General features: G+C 48.7%; 5 protein-coding genes across 5 annotated transcripts; 3 read left to right on the top strand and 2 right to left on the bottom strand.

The window, feature by feature from the left end:
- Nucleotides 1-130: 130 nt before the first annotated feature.
- On the top strand, nt 131-2385 carry N7537_007948 (uncharacterized protein; the record flags this gene model as incomplete). The annotated part of the gene is made up of 3 exons (XM_056899003.1): nt 131-215; nt 279-622; nt 688-2385. 3 exons carry the CDS (start codon nt 131-133, stop codon nt 2383-2385), a joined length of 2127 nt encoding a protein of 708 aa, XP_056751079.1.
- A 1679-nt stretch (nt 2386-4064) lies between these two features.
- Nucleotides 4065-6448, bottom strand: N7537_007947 (uncharacterized protein; the record flags this gene model as incomplete). The annotated part of the gene is made up of 4 exons (XM_056899002.1): nt 4065-5100; nt 5150-5826; nt 5893-6004; nt 6057-6448. 4 exons carry the CDS (start codon nt 6446-6448, stop codon nt 4065-4067), a joined length of 2217 nt encoding a protein of 738 aa, XP_056751078.1.
- Nucleotides 6449-8661: 2213 nt separating this feature from the next.
- N7537_007946 (C2 domain protein) lies at nt 8662-12592 on the top strand (the record flags this gene model as incomplete). The annotated part of the gene is made up of 5 exons (XM_056899001.1): nt 8662-9027; nt 9080-9115; nt 9173-9547; nt 9604-11091; nt 11153-12592. 5 exons carry the CDS (start codon nt 8662-8664, stop codon nt 12590-12592), a joined length of 3705 nt encoding a protein of 1234 aa, XP_056751077.1.
- An 833-nt stretch (nt 12593-13425) lies between these two features.
- Nucleotides 13426-14412, bottom strand: N7537_007945 (uncharacterized protein; the record flags this gene model as incomplete). The annotated part of the gene is made up of 1 exon (XM_056899000.1): nt 13426-14412. One exon carries the CDS (start codon nt 14410-14412, stop codon nt 13426-13428), a length of 987 nt encoding a protein of 328 aa, XP_056751076.1.
- A 1267-nt stretch (nt 14413-15679) lies between these two features.
- On the top strand, nt 15680-20588 carry admB (uncharacterized protein; the record flags this gene model as incomplete). Its single annotated transcript, XM_056898999.1, has 2 exons — nt 15680-17318; nt 18241-20588. 2 exons carry the CDS (start codon nt 15680-15682, stop codon nt 20586-20588), a joined length of 3987 nt encoding a protein of 1328 aa, XP_056751075.1.
- Nucleotides 20589-20599: the final 11 nt, after the last annotated feature.

Genomic DNA, 20599 nt, shown 5'->3' with positions numbered 1-20599 from the left:
GTTTGACGGGTACCTGGGCGCCCGGCTTCCCCTCGATCCTCGATTGCACAACTGATGTGAGAATAAATTTTAATTCCGAATTCTTACCATTTGTGTTTTATCTGAATAGTGAGACATTCTCCCATCCGAGATGCAATCGATCCACGATCCACAGGCGCAGCCTGGGGATCAGCCTCGGAAGAAGATCCGAAAGGGGACCCACAGTTGCTGGCAATGTACAAGAGCCCCTGCATCTAAGCGGATGATTTATCCCTAACAGCATTTTTCTATATACATAGGCAAACATCGCAAAGTCCGCTGCAATTTTGCCTCTGATAGCGACCAGAGCTGCAAAGAATGTCTCGCCCGGGGACTTCTATGTCGCAGCCAAGAATTCCCGGAGCCTGAGAATCCCCGCGAGTCGGATCGTACATATCTGAACGAGCGGATGGCTCGGGTGGAGACCTTGTTGGAAAAGCTTCTGATACGAGTCGACGGTGGGGGCAGTCAACAGCGAGATTCGAAATCACTCCTAGATTCAGTTGAAGCCAGTCCCGAATCGAGTCCCCCGATCGTGACACCAGCGACCGCGACACCAGCTGCAGGTAATGCTCCAGTTCTGTCTCTTTTTGACAATGAAGCGGTTCGTGTGATACCTTGCATTAGGGGATGTGCAACTCCCGTTGGCTTGTGCTGACTAGTGATCAGCTAGGTTTCCAACGATCAGACACCGTTGCGTCCGATTTCACATCATATGGCACGACCAACCGCGACTGGGGGAGACTGCGCCGCGAACTTTTAGCCTTGCTGCCTTCCAAGAAGACATTGAAAATTATATCAGAGGCTAGCAGTAGCTGGTGGCTCATGCGCGTACAGGTATTCGACGACCACGATAAAACATTGCTTTCGTCCTCGGTGCAAGAGCTTTCACAGCGCCACCCAACCGCGGTTGGTAAGGCGATCTTGTGGATTGCACTGTGTCTCCAACAACTCCCTTCGGGGTTTGATTTGCCCTCTCTCGAGCTTCCCTGTCTACCATGGGTCCTAGTTGAAGAATGCGTCACCCGTGTTTCTACGTTCGTCTGCTCTGATGACTCTATTGTCAGTTGTATTGACGGGCTTGAGTGCTTGATTCTGCAAGGGTTGATCTTTAGCAACAGTGGGAAGCTACGAAGTGCATGGCTCTGTAATTGTCGGGCTGCCAACATCGCTCAGCTAATCGGGTTCCACCGTGCTGAACCAGCTCCCAATGAAAGTGCCGAGTATCAACATCGGGCTACATTCATTTGGAGACATATTCTCATAGTTGACAGGAATTTTGCACTGATCCTTGGGGTGCATGGATCTATATCCAATACAGCAATAGATCAATATCAATCCAACCCAAGCGACTCTCAAGATTCACCTCCCTACCATGAATCCGTTATGAATCTGCTTACTCGGATAGCCGGATCAATCATTGAGCGCAATCAGATCTTCACAGAAGTCACTCCGGCCATGCTGCAGATGACCCAGAGCATCGATCTGAAACTTCAAGCGTTCACTTCCCCTTCTTTGGCCTCACCCGAAAATGTTCCGCCAGGCAAGAGTACCGAGCAGTCCTTGTGTTTCCGAAACCTTTACTTTCGGTTATGGTACTACCAACTCATGGCCTGGTTACACCTGCCTCTCCTCCTAGCGTCAGGTACTGACGATTCCTATTATTATAATCGGCAAACATGTCTCCACGCCTGCCGCAACATCATCGCTTGCTATGTCAATATCCGACGCACTACCGAAAACGGCTTTGACTCGAGGATTACCGATTTCCAAGCCTTCACTGCGGCAATGACAATCATTATCAATGCACTCAGACCATCTAGCACACATGACTTCACCAAGGAGGATTACCTAGCTCTCGACCGGGTTGTGGCTATTCTAGAGCAACTATCAAAGAACGTTCCTCCAGACAAAATTGCAACTCGCTCGTTGCACGTTTTGAAGCTTATCAAGGCGATAGGCATGGGGACCGAACCCCCGCCACTTGACGAATCTGAAGGAAACCAATACGAGAATGGAAAGCCTAGTCGCATCAAGCTTGATATCCCTTATTTCGGCACGATATACCTCGAACGTCGTGTCATCCTCGATCATTCAACTAGAAATATCGCTGTGGTTAGTACGCCGCGGCCAACTATGTCCAGCACTAATCTAGGGCAATACTACCCATCATCCTCATGGATAGGCACGATCCCAGACCCCGGTTATGCAAACGAGCAGGTTGCGGAAACTGCCCAATGGGCGGATCCCGGCTTGAGCTTTGATCCGCCTACCGAGTTTTGGGCTCTCAATTCTCAGTTCACGTTTCAGCCTCCGTTTTTGGCTGATTACGATATTAATTGGGATTATTGGGATATGATGTTGTGACGGACGTGTGGAAGTAGAGCAGGTTTGTGCTCAATGTACACCTTCCTTTCCTTTCCTTTCCTTTCCTTTCTTTTTCTTTCTTTTTCTTTCTTTTTCTTTCTTTTTCTTTCTTTTTCTTTATTTATTATCTTCATCTTGGTCTTTTGACACATCACACTTTGATTTTTTTTCTATGCGAAGTATTCTTAGAGTTATTCGATATGCCTTGACGGTCCTGTTTTTGATAGATATATTGGTCTACCCATCAACCAAACCACTTCGATTCGCCTTTCGTCAATTGCGCTGCTTTATTTTATCCTTTACTTTCCCTTGATCAGATATTCTTGACCAAGGCTGAGAAATACGAACCTAGCTCTCACCCGCGAGTTGCACCTGAGCCCCCGACCAACAGAGCCCCATTTAGAACACCCATAGAATGACACTATCGAATACGCCCGTGGCCTACTTTAACATCCTACTCCAAGCTAGCCCGACGTGGCATATTGATCCATGATCAGCTACCCGGGCCTCCCAGATTATGGCTCAGTAGGGCGGAGTGGTTCCCTTTGTTCCAAGGATCAAACCTGAGCCTTGGAATGACATCCATATTGACTTCAATCGTGGCTCATAGTAAATTCAGCAAGTAGCTAAGTGGTCCAGTTGTATAAATCATGTCATTAGGTACGTTAAGATACATGAAGGAGAAGGGGGGATATGCTAAGCTACACAGGTATCACAGAGGGGATGAACAAGGACAAGTTCAAGAAGCATCGGGTGTAATATGATCAATGATAGAGTCGGATTCCAGCCTATGAAGGACTGAATCTGTTATATGTGCTCTAGAACATAAATCAGTAAGAATCCCCGTTAAGTCTTAGACTCGGTGGAAGGGCACATACGAAAATCCTCTCGCAATCATATCCGGAAATCGGTTTATGACAGTGCCACCTTCTTCCTGGATTTGATGCATGTAGGAATTGATTTGCTCGGTCGCAGCTGAGTCTTGGAAGGTTACCTTATTTGTTAGTAGGGTTCACTGGGGAAGAAGGGGATGGGCATTTACTATGTATTTTGGGGCCATTTTATCAGACATGTATAATGATCTGTATATGCTTTTTCGCTATAGAGAGAGAGAGAGAGAGAGAATTAGTATCAATACACTATCTGTGATCAGGCGTGACTATATAGGCCGGTTTAAGCCAAGAACGTTGACGTCATTCATTGCATGGGAACTCCGGGTGTTCCATACACAACATGCTTTGTACAGGCAACTATCATTACATCTATACTTTTGAATTGGGCCAATCTATTTTAAGACTGCCTGTTCTCCACCTTGGAAGTGGGTATTTAAACCATTATTTGGATGGACAATATTTGGGCATTGCCTTGTTGATCATTATCTGAGTTCCAAGGATCATTGCCGTGACGCGTACCCTTGAATACATCAATCGGCGACTTCCTATTCAGAGAGTGGCTGGTTTACATCCGCTTTAAGGTGATATATTAGGTAAGATGTGTAAGCAGGAAAACATCGCACTCTAACTTGCCGGTTTGGGCTCATATATAGATTCGTCTAAATTAGAGGGATGATACGCCGGGTGATGCAGAGGAAATCAGTAATACTTCTTGTTGGATATGTGAAGTAAACAAAGGGAAAGGGACCTACGAGGGCCAGGGATGTGGCAGCCGGACGAGAGATCTTATTCTAAAACTTTCAATCCTTGTGATGACAAGAGCTCCGTAAAGTGACCCCAAGCCCGCTTGACAGATGGATCCTTGGTGGAACACTCACTCAACCATCGCAGAGCCTTTTGGACTCTTTCCAATGACTCGTTTCTTTCACTAGCCCTCGCTTGATTCTGGGTGAGCAGCTGCGTTATGAGCACTACGGTGCTTTGCGTGAGGTAATGGAGAGCACACCACCAAGGTGAGCAACCCAAGAGCCAGGAGATGTTTGGTTCATCGGGTAAGAGATCAAGCATTTGGCCAGCTGAATTGAGGCAAATGATTGCCATTGGGGTGTAAAGGCCAGTGGAAGGGTCTTCACCGGATATATGAGAACGAAGGGCAGGTTGCGAAATGACAAGCTTAGTCGAATAATATTGGAAAGCCAAACTCGTGCGCTGACGGACAAAGGCTCGGTCATCTCTGGCCTCTGCAAAACGATAAGTCGTAGGGAGCCGCGCAAACCAATTGTCAGCGGCACTATTGAGCGATGTCATGGCCAGTTCGGTGTCACTCCGAGGTCTTCGTCCCGCTTCAGGGGAATACAAAATCTCAATTGCTTCTCTCATCACAGCTGCCAGGTCAATGGAATAAAGTAAGTACCATGAGACGTTAGCCTGGAGCTGCTGGCTGGGTGAGGCAGATTGGGACATGGACTGTGGAGAAGGCGAATTGGCTAAAGGGTCGTTCGGTTCAGTCGAAGGATCGAAGGAGAGCAGAGAAGCCATGAGGCGGTCTCTGGATTGAATATCCAAGATAAGCTTCGTCACATGCTCATCCCTGAAGTCTTCTTCCTTGTAAGGCACCGGCAAAGGGGTCGTGCAGTGTTCCTGCTGCATTCTGGGCATGCGTCCAGTAATGACACTGAGCAGAATGTCCAACAGGTATAGCGCCCACCATAGCCGATATCTTGTTTCTTTAGACACGTGGGTGATGCCGGGGCTTTCGCTACGAAGGTGGATTCCCATCGCGACCGCCGACTGGATCGCAATACCACATTTTCTCCATGCCCTAAACCAAAATCAGTGGCTAAAGTAGAGACTCGTAGTATTCGACCTACCTATTGGCCTGTCCAATGGACAGCAAGTAAAGTGATATTAGCCCCTCTACCTGTGTCTGCTGCAGGTTGGGATTCTCCAATAACACAGTGTCCCTAGTGTGTAATCGCCAGGCACGGGAAAAGTACACCGCGTGGATGTTGTGGTCTAGCCGAGATTGATCTCCGGAAAGCTCGGAATGTCTTGCAGCGATCGCAAACACCATATTCAATAGCGCCATCCATTTGTTTCCGGGGTATGTCGTTGAGTTCGAATAGAATGATCGACACTGGCTTAGAAAGATTTCTTTGCCGACGACGGGGAAGGAGGCGTGCGCAACTTGGAAGTATCTGTCCACAAGTTCATCGGCGGCCTCTTGTGAGGGATATGCGAGGACATCTATATCGTTTATTGGCGGGATTGCGGTGTCATCCATAAAGAATGCACAGGAAGACATTGATGGACGGGATAACTCCTCGAATTGGCTGTCCAGATTGGAACTTGTCTGACCGATCAAGCACTTAAGCCTGTATAACCATGCTGTTGCCGAATGCTCTCCTACAAACCCAATGGCTTGCAGTGAAATGTCCCCATTAAAGTCCTCCTCAGTGTGATCCACGTAGAAAGGCGTTCGGGTTGACGAGTCTGCCTCATCTGGTGTTTTGGCGACGGTCGGCGATGACAGGGAAAGGCTAGATATCTGTAGTTTGTTAGATTGGCCAAGAGGTCTAATCTCGGTTGGCTGGACCATGGGGTCTTCACTCACTTTTCCGAGGGCTTGATCGACGATTTTGGCCAGCTCGGTGTCGAATTTGGGATAAATCTCGCGCACGAGAGCTTCGTAGTGTTGGAGTTGGGTCGTTATAACTGTAAGTTTTCTAACTTCTTGGGTAAATATTTTGGGCGACCATATCTAGGAGAACTTCAGACCTAGCGTTTCTCTCTCGTTTCCCGTCGACGTAGACGCAAAGAACGTTGGTCTCCTGACACCGGAGGCAAGAAGGGCGATGACCAGAACATTTGTTCTTCTGTTTGCGACAATTGTGACATGCTTGACTAACTCGACCGTTATTGCTTGCAAGTGGAAGGTCGAGTCGGGGAATGGCCACTTTGGCGTTCATTGGCTGTTCCCCGGAAACTCGAGGTGTGCTCCAGGGATGGTATGCACCGAAAACTGTCGATGTCGACTCAAGCGGGGTCAAAGGCGAGGCCTCTGTACTCTCAAGCTCGGCTGTGTTGTAGTTGAAAGGATCCTTATCATTTTGGACAGATGGAAGGGGTTCACACGGCGAAGAGTGACCAAGAGATGGCCTTCGGCTCATTGCGACTTGGCCCCGCTATTCATTGTCAGTGCTGAGTTATAAGCGAAAAGTGGAAATGTAAGACGCACAAACCAACACGCTTGTGAGAAAGTGATCGGGAGGAATATCCCTGCCGATGGTGGGATTATCGATGGCAGGAGTATAGCTTGTAACAAGACTGTTTTGGCAAAGGAAATGATGCCTGTGATTGGCAGGCTAACCCTGCCGGCTGAATACCATTCGGTACTATCGGTTAGTGTACCGAAATCATAGCGGCCCACTGTTATTTCTATTTAGCAAAGACCAATGTGTCGAAGTTGCTGGAATCATCTAATGTTGGTCACATCTTTTTAGATGTGACCTATATTCCAAAGCTGAAATGCAAAGTACCAATTTATTATACATGACAAATGAATTTACTTGAATGGATTCGATCATGAAGTATCTTAAATGCCAAATCATAGTCGATCATGTTGTGACCTCGGGAAGTCGAGCCCCCTATATGAGTGTATGCTTCACGCTGAATGGTCGCCTAAAACACCCAGCCAATCAGAGCTTTTATAGTGGACCATGTCTGTCCAATAGAAATAGACATTGATCTCTATATGGTTTTATACCCATTGCACCCATGGTTTGCTACTGTGACCTGAAAATAAGCATCAATTGACTACATCATTGGATGCTCCGTATAATATTTATACTGAGGGATATCTAGCAAACCTCTTTTTGGTTCACCTCTTTTTTAGTGGTACGCTCTAAGCCACTATATCTGTCTAGCCTCCCGTTCTTCTTTGATCTGAGCTAAGATCCTTCAATCTCAGCTAACGTCTTGTTCTTTTTGTTGCACACCTCATTGATCTATCGAGGATCAAGGCGCATACTCGTAGATAAAACAACGAATCACAGCTTTGACCTGTTGATATTACCACGTGACTAATACCTAAATTAAGTATCGATAGGCGGCCATTGAATACCAAGTTAGGTGGGAAGGGCTTGCTCTAAAGGTGATAATAGACAGTTAGCTAAGTTCATTCAGGCTGAAGACCTCGGGATACATTGTAGGAAAGCTAGTCGAAATGGCCAAGTGCGGTTTCTTCACGGAGTACTAGCTCTTAACTTCTCTAGCTCCCATGGTCATGGCTATTGTTGAAGATACTACCGTGACATGGAATTACCAAAGCATGGAGTATAATAATATTCATGTTTTAGGCTATAGAGCTTTGAAAGAGGTGAGAAAAATGAAAATTGTATGTACTGAAGAGAGATCATGTGACCTGGGAGATCCAAACAGCTGTCAGCCTTATAATTCGCTGTAACAGGCTAGGTACCAGGCTACCCTGTGCTCGTCATTACACAGTACGGCTTCGTGCCATGTCGTTATCTTTATCCAGTACCTTGTGCAGCATTGAAGCGCGTTTCTTGTCGATCAACCCACTTCTCTATCCACCTTATCATCGCACGATATCCCGCATCTCTCAATGTTTTACCAGGGGCATCTCTCTATGTGATTGTGTACCTCATTCGCCAGGCTAATTCCTACTCACTCCGACATATAGGTGTAACGAAGATAAATTATTGTGTTGTATACTGTACGTCGGTCAGAGAATATCCAGGATGCATATATTGAGGTCCATTGGTTATTCACGATCGATGACATCATGTGCTATATTACAGATTCAGCTGGAAGCCATCCCTGTGGCCATGGCAAATAAGAGAAATCTAACAGAAAAAAATGAATGGAATTCTGAATTCCAGACTCAGTGCATTTACTTTGTATTGTCAATGGACAGCTGTGCCAACCCACCAAGTGGGAGCTATCAACGCCAAGACCCGATTCCGCTGAGATGGACAACCAGCAACCCCTGGCCAGGCCCAATCTAATGTGGACATAATAATATGGGGAAATGATAGTAGTCTTTGTGTGTGTACTAGGTAATCTAGCTTGCACGGATAAATGATTGGTGCTCGATCTCTTGTATCATCGTCATAGCCTCATTTCCCAGGTCAATGACGTAGCTCTGGGGAAAGCTTCCATCATCCCGCCGATCTTGAGATTTCCTGTATTTCTCTACAATCCTTCAGTTCTCTTCACTCAATTTCTCTATCCTCATAGTAATGCTGAGAAGGTGTACTCGTCTTCCACAACGTTGTACAGTCAAAACAAATTAACCTCATAGCTACAAGAAAAGAAAGCCAAACGACAATTCATTTGCTTTACTCCACCGACCTCCAAGATGGCCACAGGTCAGCAGCCTAAGGCTCCCCAGAGCCGTCGGGTTGGGGAGCATTGGAGTGGTGCCAATCCCATTCCAACCATTAGTCACTTTATGGAACATGTCGATGCGGAGAAGAAGGAACGCGATCGCAGGATAGACGCAGAACATAGAGCCAAGAAAGAAAGGGATGCACGTGCGAAGGCGAGAGGGACCTCTGGAGGAGCCCCAGAGCAAGCAGATCAAAAAGATGGAGATGTTGTCGCTCATAAGCCACGCGAAGTCTCCGAAGCCAAGATGCGCACCGTGACAGACCCGACTACAGGCAAGGACATCGGTGTTGAAGACCAAGACGAGACATCTATGGATGCTGTAAAGAATCCAATGGTATGTGGGATGATCTGGAACATATCATGAATGGAATCTAATCCATTCGCAGTTGACGGTCCCAAATGCAAATCTTGGAAAACCCACGGTGAGTTGTCTATATAGAATGCCATTCACCAGGGCATATTACTGACATGTATCCCAGGATATCCAAACAAGTGCCGACCAAGATCTTGCAGAGTATAAAGAAAAACAAGACATTACCGCACCCCCCGATCCCATTGCCGAAGGCACAACCTCCGATGTTCCCATTCGAGGAGAGAAGACGAATGTTCTGTTCCACCCCACGCCAACTGTCTCATATCAGCCTATGTTCGATTCATTGCAAACGCGTGCAACAGCCCTTTGCATTGGGATCCCTATTGCCATAATCATACTAGGGCGGATGTGCGGAGGATCTCTTTGGGGCCTTATCCCCTTAGCCGCATGCGTCACAAGTGGAGTATGGTTGTGGATGCAGGAAGTTATTCGCAGTGGTCGAGCGGTGGAATGGAGCAGTGAGAAGCTTCGTGGCCAGATGGTAAATTTCTTAATGTATGATCTTGTTCATGGGTAGAAATACTAACAATTCAAAAGGCCACTGCCAATCTCCTTCCTGAATCTGTCGAGTGGATGAACAGTTTTGTCGCCGTTGTGTGGGGACTCGTTAACCCAGAGATGTTGACACCCATGGCCGACACAATCGAAGATATTATGCAAGTCTCTGCACCCAAGGTTGTAGAGAATGTTCGCATCGCAGAAATCGACCAGGGTAGCAATCCACTGCGAATTCTGAGCATGAGAGCTCTGCCCGACGATCATGTGCAGGGCTTGAAAGACAACATCCACGAGGAAAACAGAAAGAACAAGGACCCACACGAAGCCGCTGCTGCTGAAGAAGGGGGGAGTTATTACAACATGGAAGCCTCCTTTGCCTATCACGCAAGCCCAACTGGTCAAAGTGCCTCGTCAAAGGCACGCAATATGCACATGCAACTGGTCTTTTATCTGGGCATTCGAGGCTTGTTTGGTGTGCCATTTCCCGTGTTCGTGGAGCTGATTGAGCTTGTCGGGACTGTCCGCATGCGCTTCCAAATGATGCCCGAAGCGCCATTCATGAAGGACGTGACTTTCACTTTGGTCGGCATTCCCCATGTCAGGGCCGGCTGCATGCCGATGTTCCGAACGGGAGTGAATGTTCTGAACTTACCCTTGATTTCCAACTTTGTCAACTCCGCCATCAGCACCGCGTGTGGGATGTTCGCAGCCCCAAAGTCTATGACCATGGATCTCGGCATGATGTTGACAGGAGATGATATCCACAAAGATACTTTGGCTCTGGGCGTGATGTGGATTCGCATTCACCGCGCTGTCGGCTTGAGTAAACAGGATACTCGCGGCAGCGAGGGTGGCGGCAGTGATCCATACATCAACCTGTCCTTCTCGAAGTATGGCAAGCCCATGTATTGTACACGTGTGATTACGGATGACCTCAACCCAATTTGGGAAGAGACTGCCGCCCTTCTTGTGACACCAGAATTGATCAAGGCCGATGAAAACTTAAGCATCGAACTCTGGGACTCTGACCGCAACACTGCGGATGATATTGTCGGCAAGGTCGAGCTACCTATCCGTGAGATGCTTCAGCATCCCAGCCGGATGTATCCCCAGGTGTCGAAGCTCCAGGGTATGGATGAGGGCAGTGAAATGCCCGGTCAGCTGCATTGGGAAGTTGGATACTTCGGGAAACCTAAACTCCGCCCTGAGCTGCGTACTGATGGCAAGAAGAAAGACCTTCCTGAAAACCTAAAAGGTGATCCGACTTTCGAAGATGAAAAGGGAGCCATCAACAACGAAGAAGAAGAAGCCGTAATGTGCACACCGCCTGATCCAATCTGGCCTAGTGGTATTGTGCACATTGTTGTACACCAGATCGTCAACCTTCAGCTTGCCAATATCAAAGGCAGTGATGGGAACCGTAAGGGCAAGGAGTATGAGCCGGCAAAGCCATCTGGTGAGAACACAGAGGAGGAGGGTGAAGATCTTCCAACCAGTTACTGCAAGATTATGTTAAACGATCAACTGGTACGTATCTGTAGATGCATATCCTCACCTGCAAATTCTAGATACTAACATAATGTTTCAGATATATCGCACTCGTGCAAAGGCTGTGAGCTCCAGGCCTATCTTCAACGCAGGAACTGAACGATTTGTTCGCGACTGGCGCTCAGCCGTTGTGACCGTCACCGTCCGAGACCAACGCTATCGCGAGCATGATCCCATTCTTGGCGTGGTCCCCCTCAAGCTATCCGATATCATGCAAACTAGTTCCCAAGTGACCCGCTGGTATCCCCTCGACGGTGGTATCGGATTTGGACGCATTCGTATTTCGCTTTTGTTCCGCCATGTGGAGACCAAGTTGCCACCTCCAATGCTTGGCTGGGATGTTGGCACCTTTGAATTTGCTGGACAAACTATCATGGCCAAGAACTACGCTCGAAACACTAAGATCAAGCTGCGCACCGGTGGCAGCGTTGGCAAAGTCACCCGGCACAAGTGCCACGTGCAAGGCCATGACGCGGTATTCGATACCTCCGATGAGACTTTCCGCGACTCACTGCGCATGCCTGTGAAGCACCGATACCGCTCCCCAATGGTGTTCGAGCTTCACAACCAAGGCAAGCGAGGCGCAGCGGCATACGCTGTTTTGTGGCTCCAACATCTTGTCGATAACGAAGAAACAGACATCGACCTTCCCATCTGGACAACAAAGATGGGTGCTCGCTTGACACAAAATTACGTCACGGAGCAGAATTGGAAGGCCAAGGAAACACCTGGGCTTGAAGACTTGACAGAGGTAGGACGCCTACAATTCCGCTGCAAGTTCTCACCGGGCATTGACGAATCCCACGAGCGTTTCGTCGTGGACAATGACTCCCGTGAGACCTTCGAGACCTGGGAAGCGTGTCTTTCACAGGGTGTGCGTTCCCGCACCGTGATCATCGAAGTACCCGCGGAAGTGCAGGAAAAGCACGAGCAGTCCTTGATCGACGGACGGGACATCTTGAAGCAAGCCTCGCCCTCTGAGCGTCAACGATGGATTGACCACAGCGGCCAAGATTGGAGTGGTGCGTTTGGTCAAGACCCGCGGGCCTACACCGATTCCATCGGACGCAAGGTCGCTGAGCCTGGCCGGGACCAACCTCATCATGACCCATACACCCCTCCCCCACTCAAAGATCAAGCTTCTTCTCATCGGGCTAGTTTCCAAAGTGGACAGCACCCTGATGAGGACACCTCAGAGTCAGGTGATGAGCTCGAGCCTTTGGCTAAGGGACCCTCGACGATTAGTGGCAGCGGTGGAGCTGGTTCGTCTTTGGCACAAAGCAATATGAGTACCAGCCAGGTAAACAGGGCGAATAAACACAGTGAGCAGCGACAACAGCGTGGTCTCATGCAGTGGAAGCCTGCGCGGAATGCTGTTTTCGCCAAAGATGAGGCTAAGTTTGCGCTCCAAAAGATGAAGAAGAAGATCGGAGTTGGGGGTCTCACTGGTCGTGAGCCAGATGTTGAGACAGAGACTTGACGACGTATGAATGATTTCTATTTGTTTTCGGCGTTTTGTAATTTGCATTTGCATCAATCGACTGTATAAAATAAATATCTGTTATTTCCTGTTTAACCCTTAAGTGTACATCTACTTCACCTTTCCTCAATGCTCAAACTACAATTTCAGTATCTTTCAAATCTGCTCTCACGGTTGTTGATGTCACTAGCAGGATTGCTGCCGTTATATTGTCCAAGAAATGATCTAGGATAGACCCTTCAGACTCGCATGGGTTCGAATCAAGTGTAGTCAGAGAGGTTGGTAGATTCTTATAAGCCAATAGCACCAAAGTCTAGAATGCTCACCTATTTAGTAACCACAATGGCCCATAGTATAATGGACAGAGCCCCTACATCCGGTCAGACTACTACAAAGATTTTGACTGGGCTCCCAAAAAATTGGAAGAATATTGAGGGTATCGCCAATTCAATCGTCAATCGTGCAGTAAAGGTAGGAAACAACTAAGAATTGGATTTGCGAACTGTGTTCTGTGATGGTCACTCGCTGTGTTGTTTTGCGGTGCCTTATGAAATTGGAAAAAGTGTACACAATATGTATACATCGAAAGGATCCATGGATATAATGCATAGAAGATAAGATGCTAAAACCACAGCCAATGGGTGAGGGGGAGGGCGCATATGCGCCGAAGAACCATCGGATAAACCCAAACAACACCTCTCTATACAACATGATTCGTGAGTAAATTATATGCATCGCCATTATTATGCAGGGAGGAAAAAAAAAAAGAAACAGCGAGAAAGAAGTCCTCCCCAAAAAGGGACATCAACCATAAAATCATGAACATTGCATAATTAATGATCGGGCGCAAAGTCGGTGGATACTCGGAGAGACTCAGACCCAGAATTAACCTGTGCCGCCTGCAACAATGAGACATTCTCGGATCCACTGTTCGAGGCCTTATCGACAGGCCCAAGATCGACAGGCCCAAGAGTCCATTTCCATTCCCTACGACGCTTGGCTCGACCCTGCCGAGGAGTTTGCGGCGTAAAGGATCCGTCAGCCTCAAAGCCATCTAGCAGAGCGACCGCGCGAACCTGTCGCTCTATCTGCACTGTGCGGCGTTTTTTGCGTTCGGTCTTTGAGAGCGAGGACCCGCGCACGCCTTCATCAGCACTGGTATCATCCGAAGTGCTTGTCTCTGATAACGAGGGGCTAGAATCGGAATTCTCTTTTTCGCCTTTTTCGCCTTCGATGTTCTGGAAGGGGGCGGGGCGTGTCTCAGGTGGGGATTGGGCGTCGGTGTCTGCCTCGGCTTGCACTGCCTCCTCCGTCACGAGATCGAGATGTTGCGCTGTGTAGCGTTCTGTGCGGATCTCTTCTTCCAGTGGGTACCGGTAGCTGACTTGTTTCTTTGCTGGGAAGAAGACGCGACGGGAGCCTGCGCCGTTGGGGCCATTCCCGCCCGCTGAGATGGAGCCTGATCGTCGGCGCGTTGAGGGTTTTAGTGGGGAGTTCCGTAGAATGCTGCGCACTCCGATGGGGAGTTGGTACGGGCTTCGGTGGTTGAAGAGATTATTGTTCGGGTGGAGGATGAAGGGGGAGGTGGGTTTATTGTAGCGGGTGGATTTGGTGGGAGAAGTTGCGGATGATGGGGATGCGACTTCGTAGGCGTTCTTGAAAGTATTTCGAATGGTGGGGGATGAAGCTGGTGCTGCTGCGAAGGAAAAGGATAGGCCGGTGGTGGATGTGCCGAATGTGCGAGGGAGAGCGGTGGTTTGGAGGGTGAGTTTTGGTCGGGAGGTTATTGTAGTGGTGGCATCTGGCGACAAACACGACATGATGGAAAAGTACAGAGGAATTAGAAGGATCGAATGTGTATCAAAAAGTAAGAAAGAAAAAAAAAAAAAAGAAGAGGGAATGTGTTTAGCGGGGTTGATGAACTAAGAATAGAGGAGGTTGGCGCTTGGATGTGATGAAAGATGCATGTCACAGGGGAGATTTAAGACTTTTAAGATTAAGAGTATTTGACACATACTTCTATGGTTATACCCCATAATATACATACAACATATACTCCGAAGGACTCCGTTAAAAGTAAAAGAGTAGAGTCAGATTTTTCATTCCAGACTCAAGTGGATGCGTACACTATCGACGCCACCCATCCACACTATTTTTCCATTTTTTTCTAAATTAAAACGCGAGTACGCATCACAGAATACGAAGGGCACGGAGTGTACGGAGTTAAAAGTATTGTTCATCGACAATATTTTAATCTATTTCTTAAAAATCAGAGTCAAAAAGGAAGACATCTATAAAAAGAACAGGGCCCGTGGGTCTCTGATCTACATCTATATACGGGTACGTACTTTGGTGGCAAAGACTAAAAATGTGTAGAGAAATCTCTGTTGAATTCCATTTTGTAGTCTCTCCTGTTTTGTCTCTATCTACTTGGTCTATACATATAGTGTACCTAAGATCAAAGCCTGATCTAAAAACCCTTGTCACTATGGTATACCACACATGATGGCCGGAAGCATCAAAGAGGGTCGTCTAGGCTATAATTGGTGGGAAATAACTTCAAACTGCGCCGGATTCACCTGTTATATCCATCTTATTGTTGGGGGGTGGCAGTGTGACATCAACTCCACTTAATGGTGTCGACGATCTTTCTATGTGGTATTTTCCAATTTCTTGAAGGGCATGCCGGAGGAAAGCTTGACCGATCGACTAGGATAAGGCAGCACCGGGTCTCTTTGGGTGTGGATATGTCTAAAAGAGAGAGAAAGCAGCCTTGGAAGATATAATTGTTTGAGAACCAATCAGCTTTGAAATGGCCTGTAGCTGTCTGTAGCTGGCTGATATTGAAAGAATATAACTAACTAGTTGACTAGTTAAGTTATTCCACGCATATTCCACGCAGGCAACAAGGCATCACGGCCAATAACACTAAGCCACTGACGCCACACTCACCAGCCACAAACATGGGTTCCTTTCGAAGTTGCCTTGGGTTTCTGTTTTCAGCTGTTTTCAGCTTTGGGTCTTTGCCAGGCACCAGAAAATCAACCTTGGAGGTCGCATGGTCACAGCTGAATCAGCCCAAGGCTCATGACTCCACTAGTGCGGAACGACAGTCGTATCGTCCTCCACTTGGTGACTCTCCCCACTCTTAGGTGCCATCCTTTGACTAACCGTATTCAGGATTATGACTGTTTTTATGCCTCTGTTTTCGAGGTTGAGCAACCTGAACTGAGGTCACGTCCCTTGGCAGTCCAGCAAAAGCAGATTGTGGTGACCTGTAACTACGAAGCCCGACGGCGAGGTCTGCACAAGTTGCAGCTCATCAAAGACGCCAAACGCATCTGCCCCGATGTGGTAATAGTTCTGGGTGAAGACTTGACCAAGTTTCGAAATGCCTCCAAGGAGCTATATCTGTTGGCTCGCTCCGTTGTCTGGGGCGGCCGGGTCGAAAAGCTAGGCTTTGACGAGCTCTTTCTCGACGTCACGGAAATGATTGACTACAACATTGGCGTGTTGAATCAAAACGACTTGCCAAATTCGTATTTCCATCTTGATCGGAAGGACCCGACCGTTGGATTTTCTTATGACGCCACTCGCTTTCAGGGATCGACCTTCCCTGCAATGGAGGAAGCCTTCGTCGCTCCGGCTGATCCGTCTTCGTTAGAAATGAGGTTGCTCGTTGCCTCCCATCTACAAGGTCATATACGGAGTAAGCTGGAACATCAAATAGGTTTCACGGCTACGGGCGGGATCTCAACCTCCAAACTGCTGGCAAAGTTGGTCGGGAATGTTCACAAGCCCAACGGCCAAACGACTCTTCTGCCGCCATATACGGCAACAGAAGAGAATACTAGCAACGTGTCCAAGTTCTTGGATGGTCATGAGATTCGGAAGATTCCTGGAATTGGTGCTCGCATTGCCCAGAAACTAAAATCCCATATCACAGGACAAGAGAGCGTCGACGAGAAGGTCACGGTCAAGGATGTCCGACAGTCCCCTGGCATGGGCCCACCTTTACTGGACAGAATCCTCGGCGGGCCAGGCTCAGCGAAAGGGATCGGGGTGCGCATGTGGAGTATTCTCCATGGTATAGATAATTCCGAGGTGCTGGAGGGTCGCGACGTGCCCACTCAGATCAGCATCGAGGATTCTTATGGGCGGTTAGATACGCTCGAGCGTGTACGACAAGAGCTAGTAGTGTTGTCGCGAAGTCTAATCCGCCGCGTAAGAACCGACCTACTTGATATGAGTGATGATACTGCTCCTCAAGGGAGATGGCGTGCTCATCCTCGCACTCTGCGGTTATCGACCCGGCCAAGACTTCCGCCAGACTTGGGTACCGGGCGTACACACAGTTACCATCGCATCTCTCGCTCAGCGCCACTCCCACCCTTTATTTTCAACTTGGATGAGAATATCGATGCATTGGCTGAGCGGCTGGTCCGGGAAAGTTTTTTCTCCATGTTCCGCAAATTACATCCTGAAAAATCTGGGTGGAACCTCGGTTTGTTGAACGTTGCAGTTACCAATATGGTAGAGACCGCGGGGGATCAGAAACAAAACAGTGGACGAGATATCGGGAAGATGTTCCGACAGCAGGAGACTGTACTCAAAGATTGGACTGTGCAGGAACCCGAGGCATCATCTGATGTGCCGTTGTCCGGAGGTTCCCCTGAGATACAGTCCCAGTCGGACGATGGCTGGGATGACGATGAACCATTGGGAAGTATGGACTGTCCTACATGTGGGGTGTCAATTCCATATTTTGCCCAGTTGGCACATCAGATATATCATTCCGAGAAATAGACACGGATAATATTATTCGGCAGCCTTAAATGCCAAGCATGGGAGGTCTTTGATAGGTTAGTGGTTGGAAGCGCCTTGGTCCTGAGCCACTTACGTGTTCGATGTACAGGGTCGATGAATAAAAGGAAAAAGACCCTGGCGATCAACTTATTTCCATGTGTATGTTGTATGTTGTACAATTTGAACATTGGATATATAACCGGTGTATCACCCATGGATGCTATCGTATGCCAAGCATTTAATAGGCAATATAATTGGACGTTGCAACAAAAATAGGTGTGTCTCTCCACTAAAGAATCTAGAGTAAACCAATGTCATCCTATACGGAGTATATTAAAATGCCGTTGAACTGAAGTGTTTCAGTCCACTTTTTTGCCAAGCCCTCTGGTTTGGGGATTCCTAAGCCCTTGGCATTGAAGCCCTGTACGGCTGAGCCCGGATTATCTGATCCCTCTTTCCCTTTTCCCTTTCACTTTGGATTGTCTTGTGTTTCTAGTCCTTCGTTGATTCCCTCTTTTTTTATTTTTTTATATTTTTATATTACATTTTTCAATATCCCACTCTACTTGAACTCCCCTAAACCCTAGGTGGACCCTGACATTTCCCTTACCACTCAGGGCCCTGGAAACTCTAGTCCAATAGACCGGGGAAAGGACCCTGAGATTCGGATCTTGCCATGAGGTTTTCTACTATCCTGCCCTTAATCGGTGCATTTTCATCGCTCTTTCAACAAACACAAGGTAAATATCAACTTGCAGTCAGCGTTGCCCAGCCACAGTTGCCTAGCCCCGTTGCCTAGCCCCGTTGCCTAGCCCCGTTGCCTAGCCGCTGACAATCTCCAGCACGATCACAAGCCTCAGAAGCCATTCGACGGGTGACGCCCGTCGACAATGCCATTATTCGTACTCCTTCACATCAAATAGACCACCTGTCACATTTTGATATCACCTTTGCTTTACACCAAGACGACAAGCGCATAAAGTTAGAACTCGAGCCCAATCATGATATCTTGGCCGAGGACGCTTACGTGCAATACGTCGGCGCCGATGGCACCATAAAACATGCCGAACCCATCAAACGACACGAACACAAAGTCTTCCAAGGTCGCGCCCTGGTAGGATCCGGAAAGGGGAGATGGACGCCCGTGGGCTGGGCCAGAATCACCGTTAAAAGGGATGGCCTAGAGCCTCTCTTTGAAGGTGCTTTTAGTGTCAACAATGACAAGCACCATATTGAATTGCAGTCGACCTACCTCGATAAGAAGCGCCCGGTCGATGCCGACGTCGAACCCAGAGATGGGGAATCGATGATTATCTACCGTGACTCCGATATGTTCCACTATACGCACTCCGAGCTCAAGCGGTCGCTTCCCGTATCCGAAGGCTGCGGTGCCGATCAACTTGGATACAATGCTGATCTGTCCAATTCGATTTTCGGATATGACATGGACGAAACAGATGGTCAGTGGGGTGTTGCCTCGTTGAACTCGATGTTCGGACTGGGCAAGCGACAGTCCTCGTCTGATGTTGGCGGTGTCTCGGGCAACACTGGCGGTGTGAATCTGAAAACGACCATCGGTGATACCAGCGGATGTCCTAAAACGAAGAAGGTCGCTTTGATCGGAATTGCAACGGATTGTGAATTCACCGAATCGTTCATGGCTACCAACTCCACCCCCGAAAAAGCCGCCAGGGACTGGGTCATCAACGTCGTAAACACGGCTTCAAGTCTCTATGAAGAATCTTTCAATGTGTCCATTGGTTTGCGCAATCTCACAATCTCCGAGACAGGCTGCGCCAGCTCGGGCTCCACTGCTACCCCATGGAACGTGGATTGCAATGGCGGAAATGTCACCTGGCGTCTGAATGAATTCTCCAAGTGGCGCGCATCTCATTCCGATGACAATGCCTACTGGACCCTGATGACAAACTGTCCAACAGGTAGTGAGGTTGGAGTTTCATGGATGGGTCGTCTATGCTCCTCCGACCTGGTTAGCTCCGGAGAGAACTCTGTGACCGGGGCGAACGTCGTAGTTCGCAATTCCGGTTCCTCCTGGCAGGTATTTGCCCACGAGACTGGTCACACCTTTGGAGCAGTGCACGACTGCGACCAAGACGGCTGTACCAATAAGTTGGATGTCTCATCTCAATGCTGCCCACTGAGTTCGTCGACCTGCAATGCCGACGCGGAATACATCATGAACCCATATGCCAAGAACTCGATGACCAAGTTTTCGGAGTGTACCATCGGCAACATCTGCTCTGCGATTGGCAAAAACAGCATCAAGTCCTCTTGTCTATCGGACAACCGCGGCGTCGTGACAATCAGCGGCAGTCAATGCGGCAACGGCATCGTCGAAGGCGACGAGGAATGCGACTGTGGCGACGAAGAAAGCTGCAGCGACAACTCCTGCTGCGATTCCAAGACCTGCAAATTCAAAGACAGTGCCGTCTGCGACGACTCGAACGACAGCTGCTGCAGCAAATGCCAGTTCGCCTCCGCCGACACCGTCTGTCGCGCCAGCACCGGCGAATGCGACATCGCCGAGACCTGCAGCGGAACGTCGAGCTCCTGTCCCGACAACAAATACAAAGACGACGGTTCCAGCTGCGGCGACAAGAACCAGAAACTCAGCTGCGCCAGCGGCCAATGCACAAGTCGCGACTACCAGTGTCGCACGGTGATAGGCTCCCTGCTGAACACCAATGACACCTGGGCCTGCGAAAACACAAATAGTCCCTCCTGCAGTCTTGTCTGCGGTGCACCATCACTCCAACACTCAATCGGTGTCCAGGAGTGTATTAGTATGAACCAGAACTACCTCGACGGTACACCCTGTGAGTCGGGTGGTCGCTGCAGCGCAGGTCAATGTAAGGGCTCCTCGGCCCTGGGCTGGATCCGTCAGCACGAGAAGCTGGTTATCGGTGTCTGTGTCGGCGTCGGCACATTCATCCTACTCGCTATCTTCTTCTGTATCTATAGTCGCTGCAAGCGCAGTGCACAGCTACGGAAGGCCCGCAAGGCTATTCCCCCGGGTACATATCGCCGCTACAACGGGCCCCAGCCCAGTTCTCGCCAGCCTATGGACCAGTGGCATGGATACCGCAATGCCGGATATCAGAATATGCCTCCCTATGCCGGATACCAGAATGTGCCTCCTCCCCCTGGCCCCCCGCCACGATACTCATGATTACCCCCCTT

The sequence above is a fragment of the Penicillium hordei genome, assembly GCF_028827395.1.
Source record: "Penicillium hordei strain IBT 12815 chromosome Unknown utg000004l_segment0_segment0, whole genome shotgun sequence".
NCBI lineage: Eukaryota > Fungi > Ascomycota > Eurotiomycetes > Eurotiales > Aspergillaceae > Penicillium > Penicillium hordei.
This window is presented reverse-complemented; position numbering and strand designations above follow the sequence as displayed.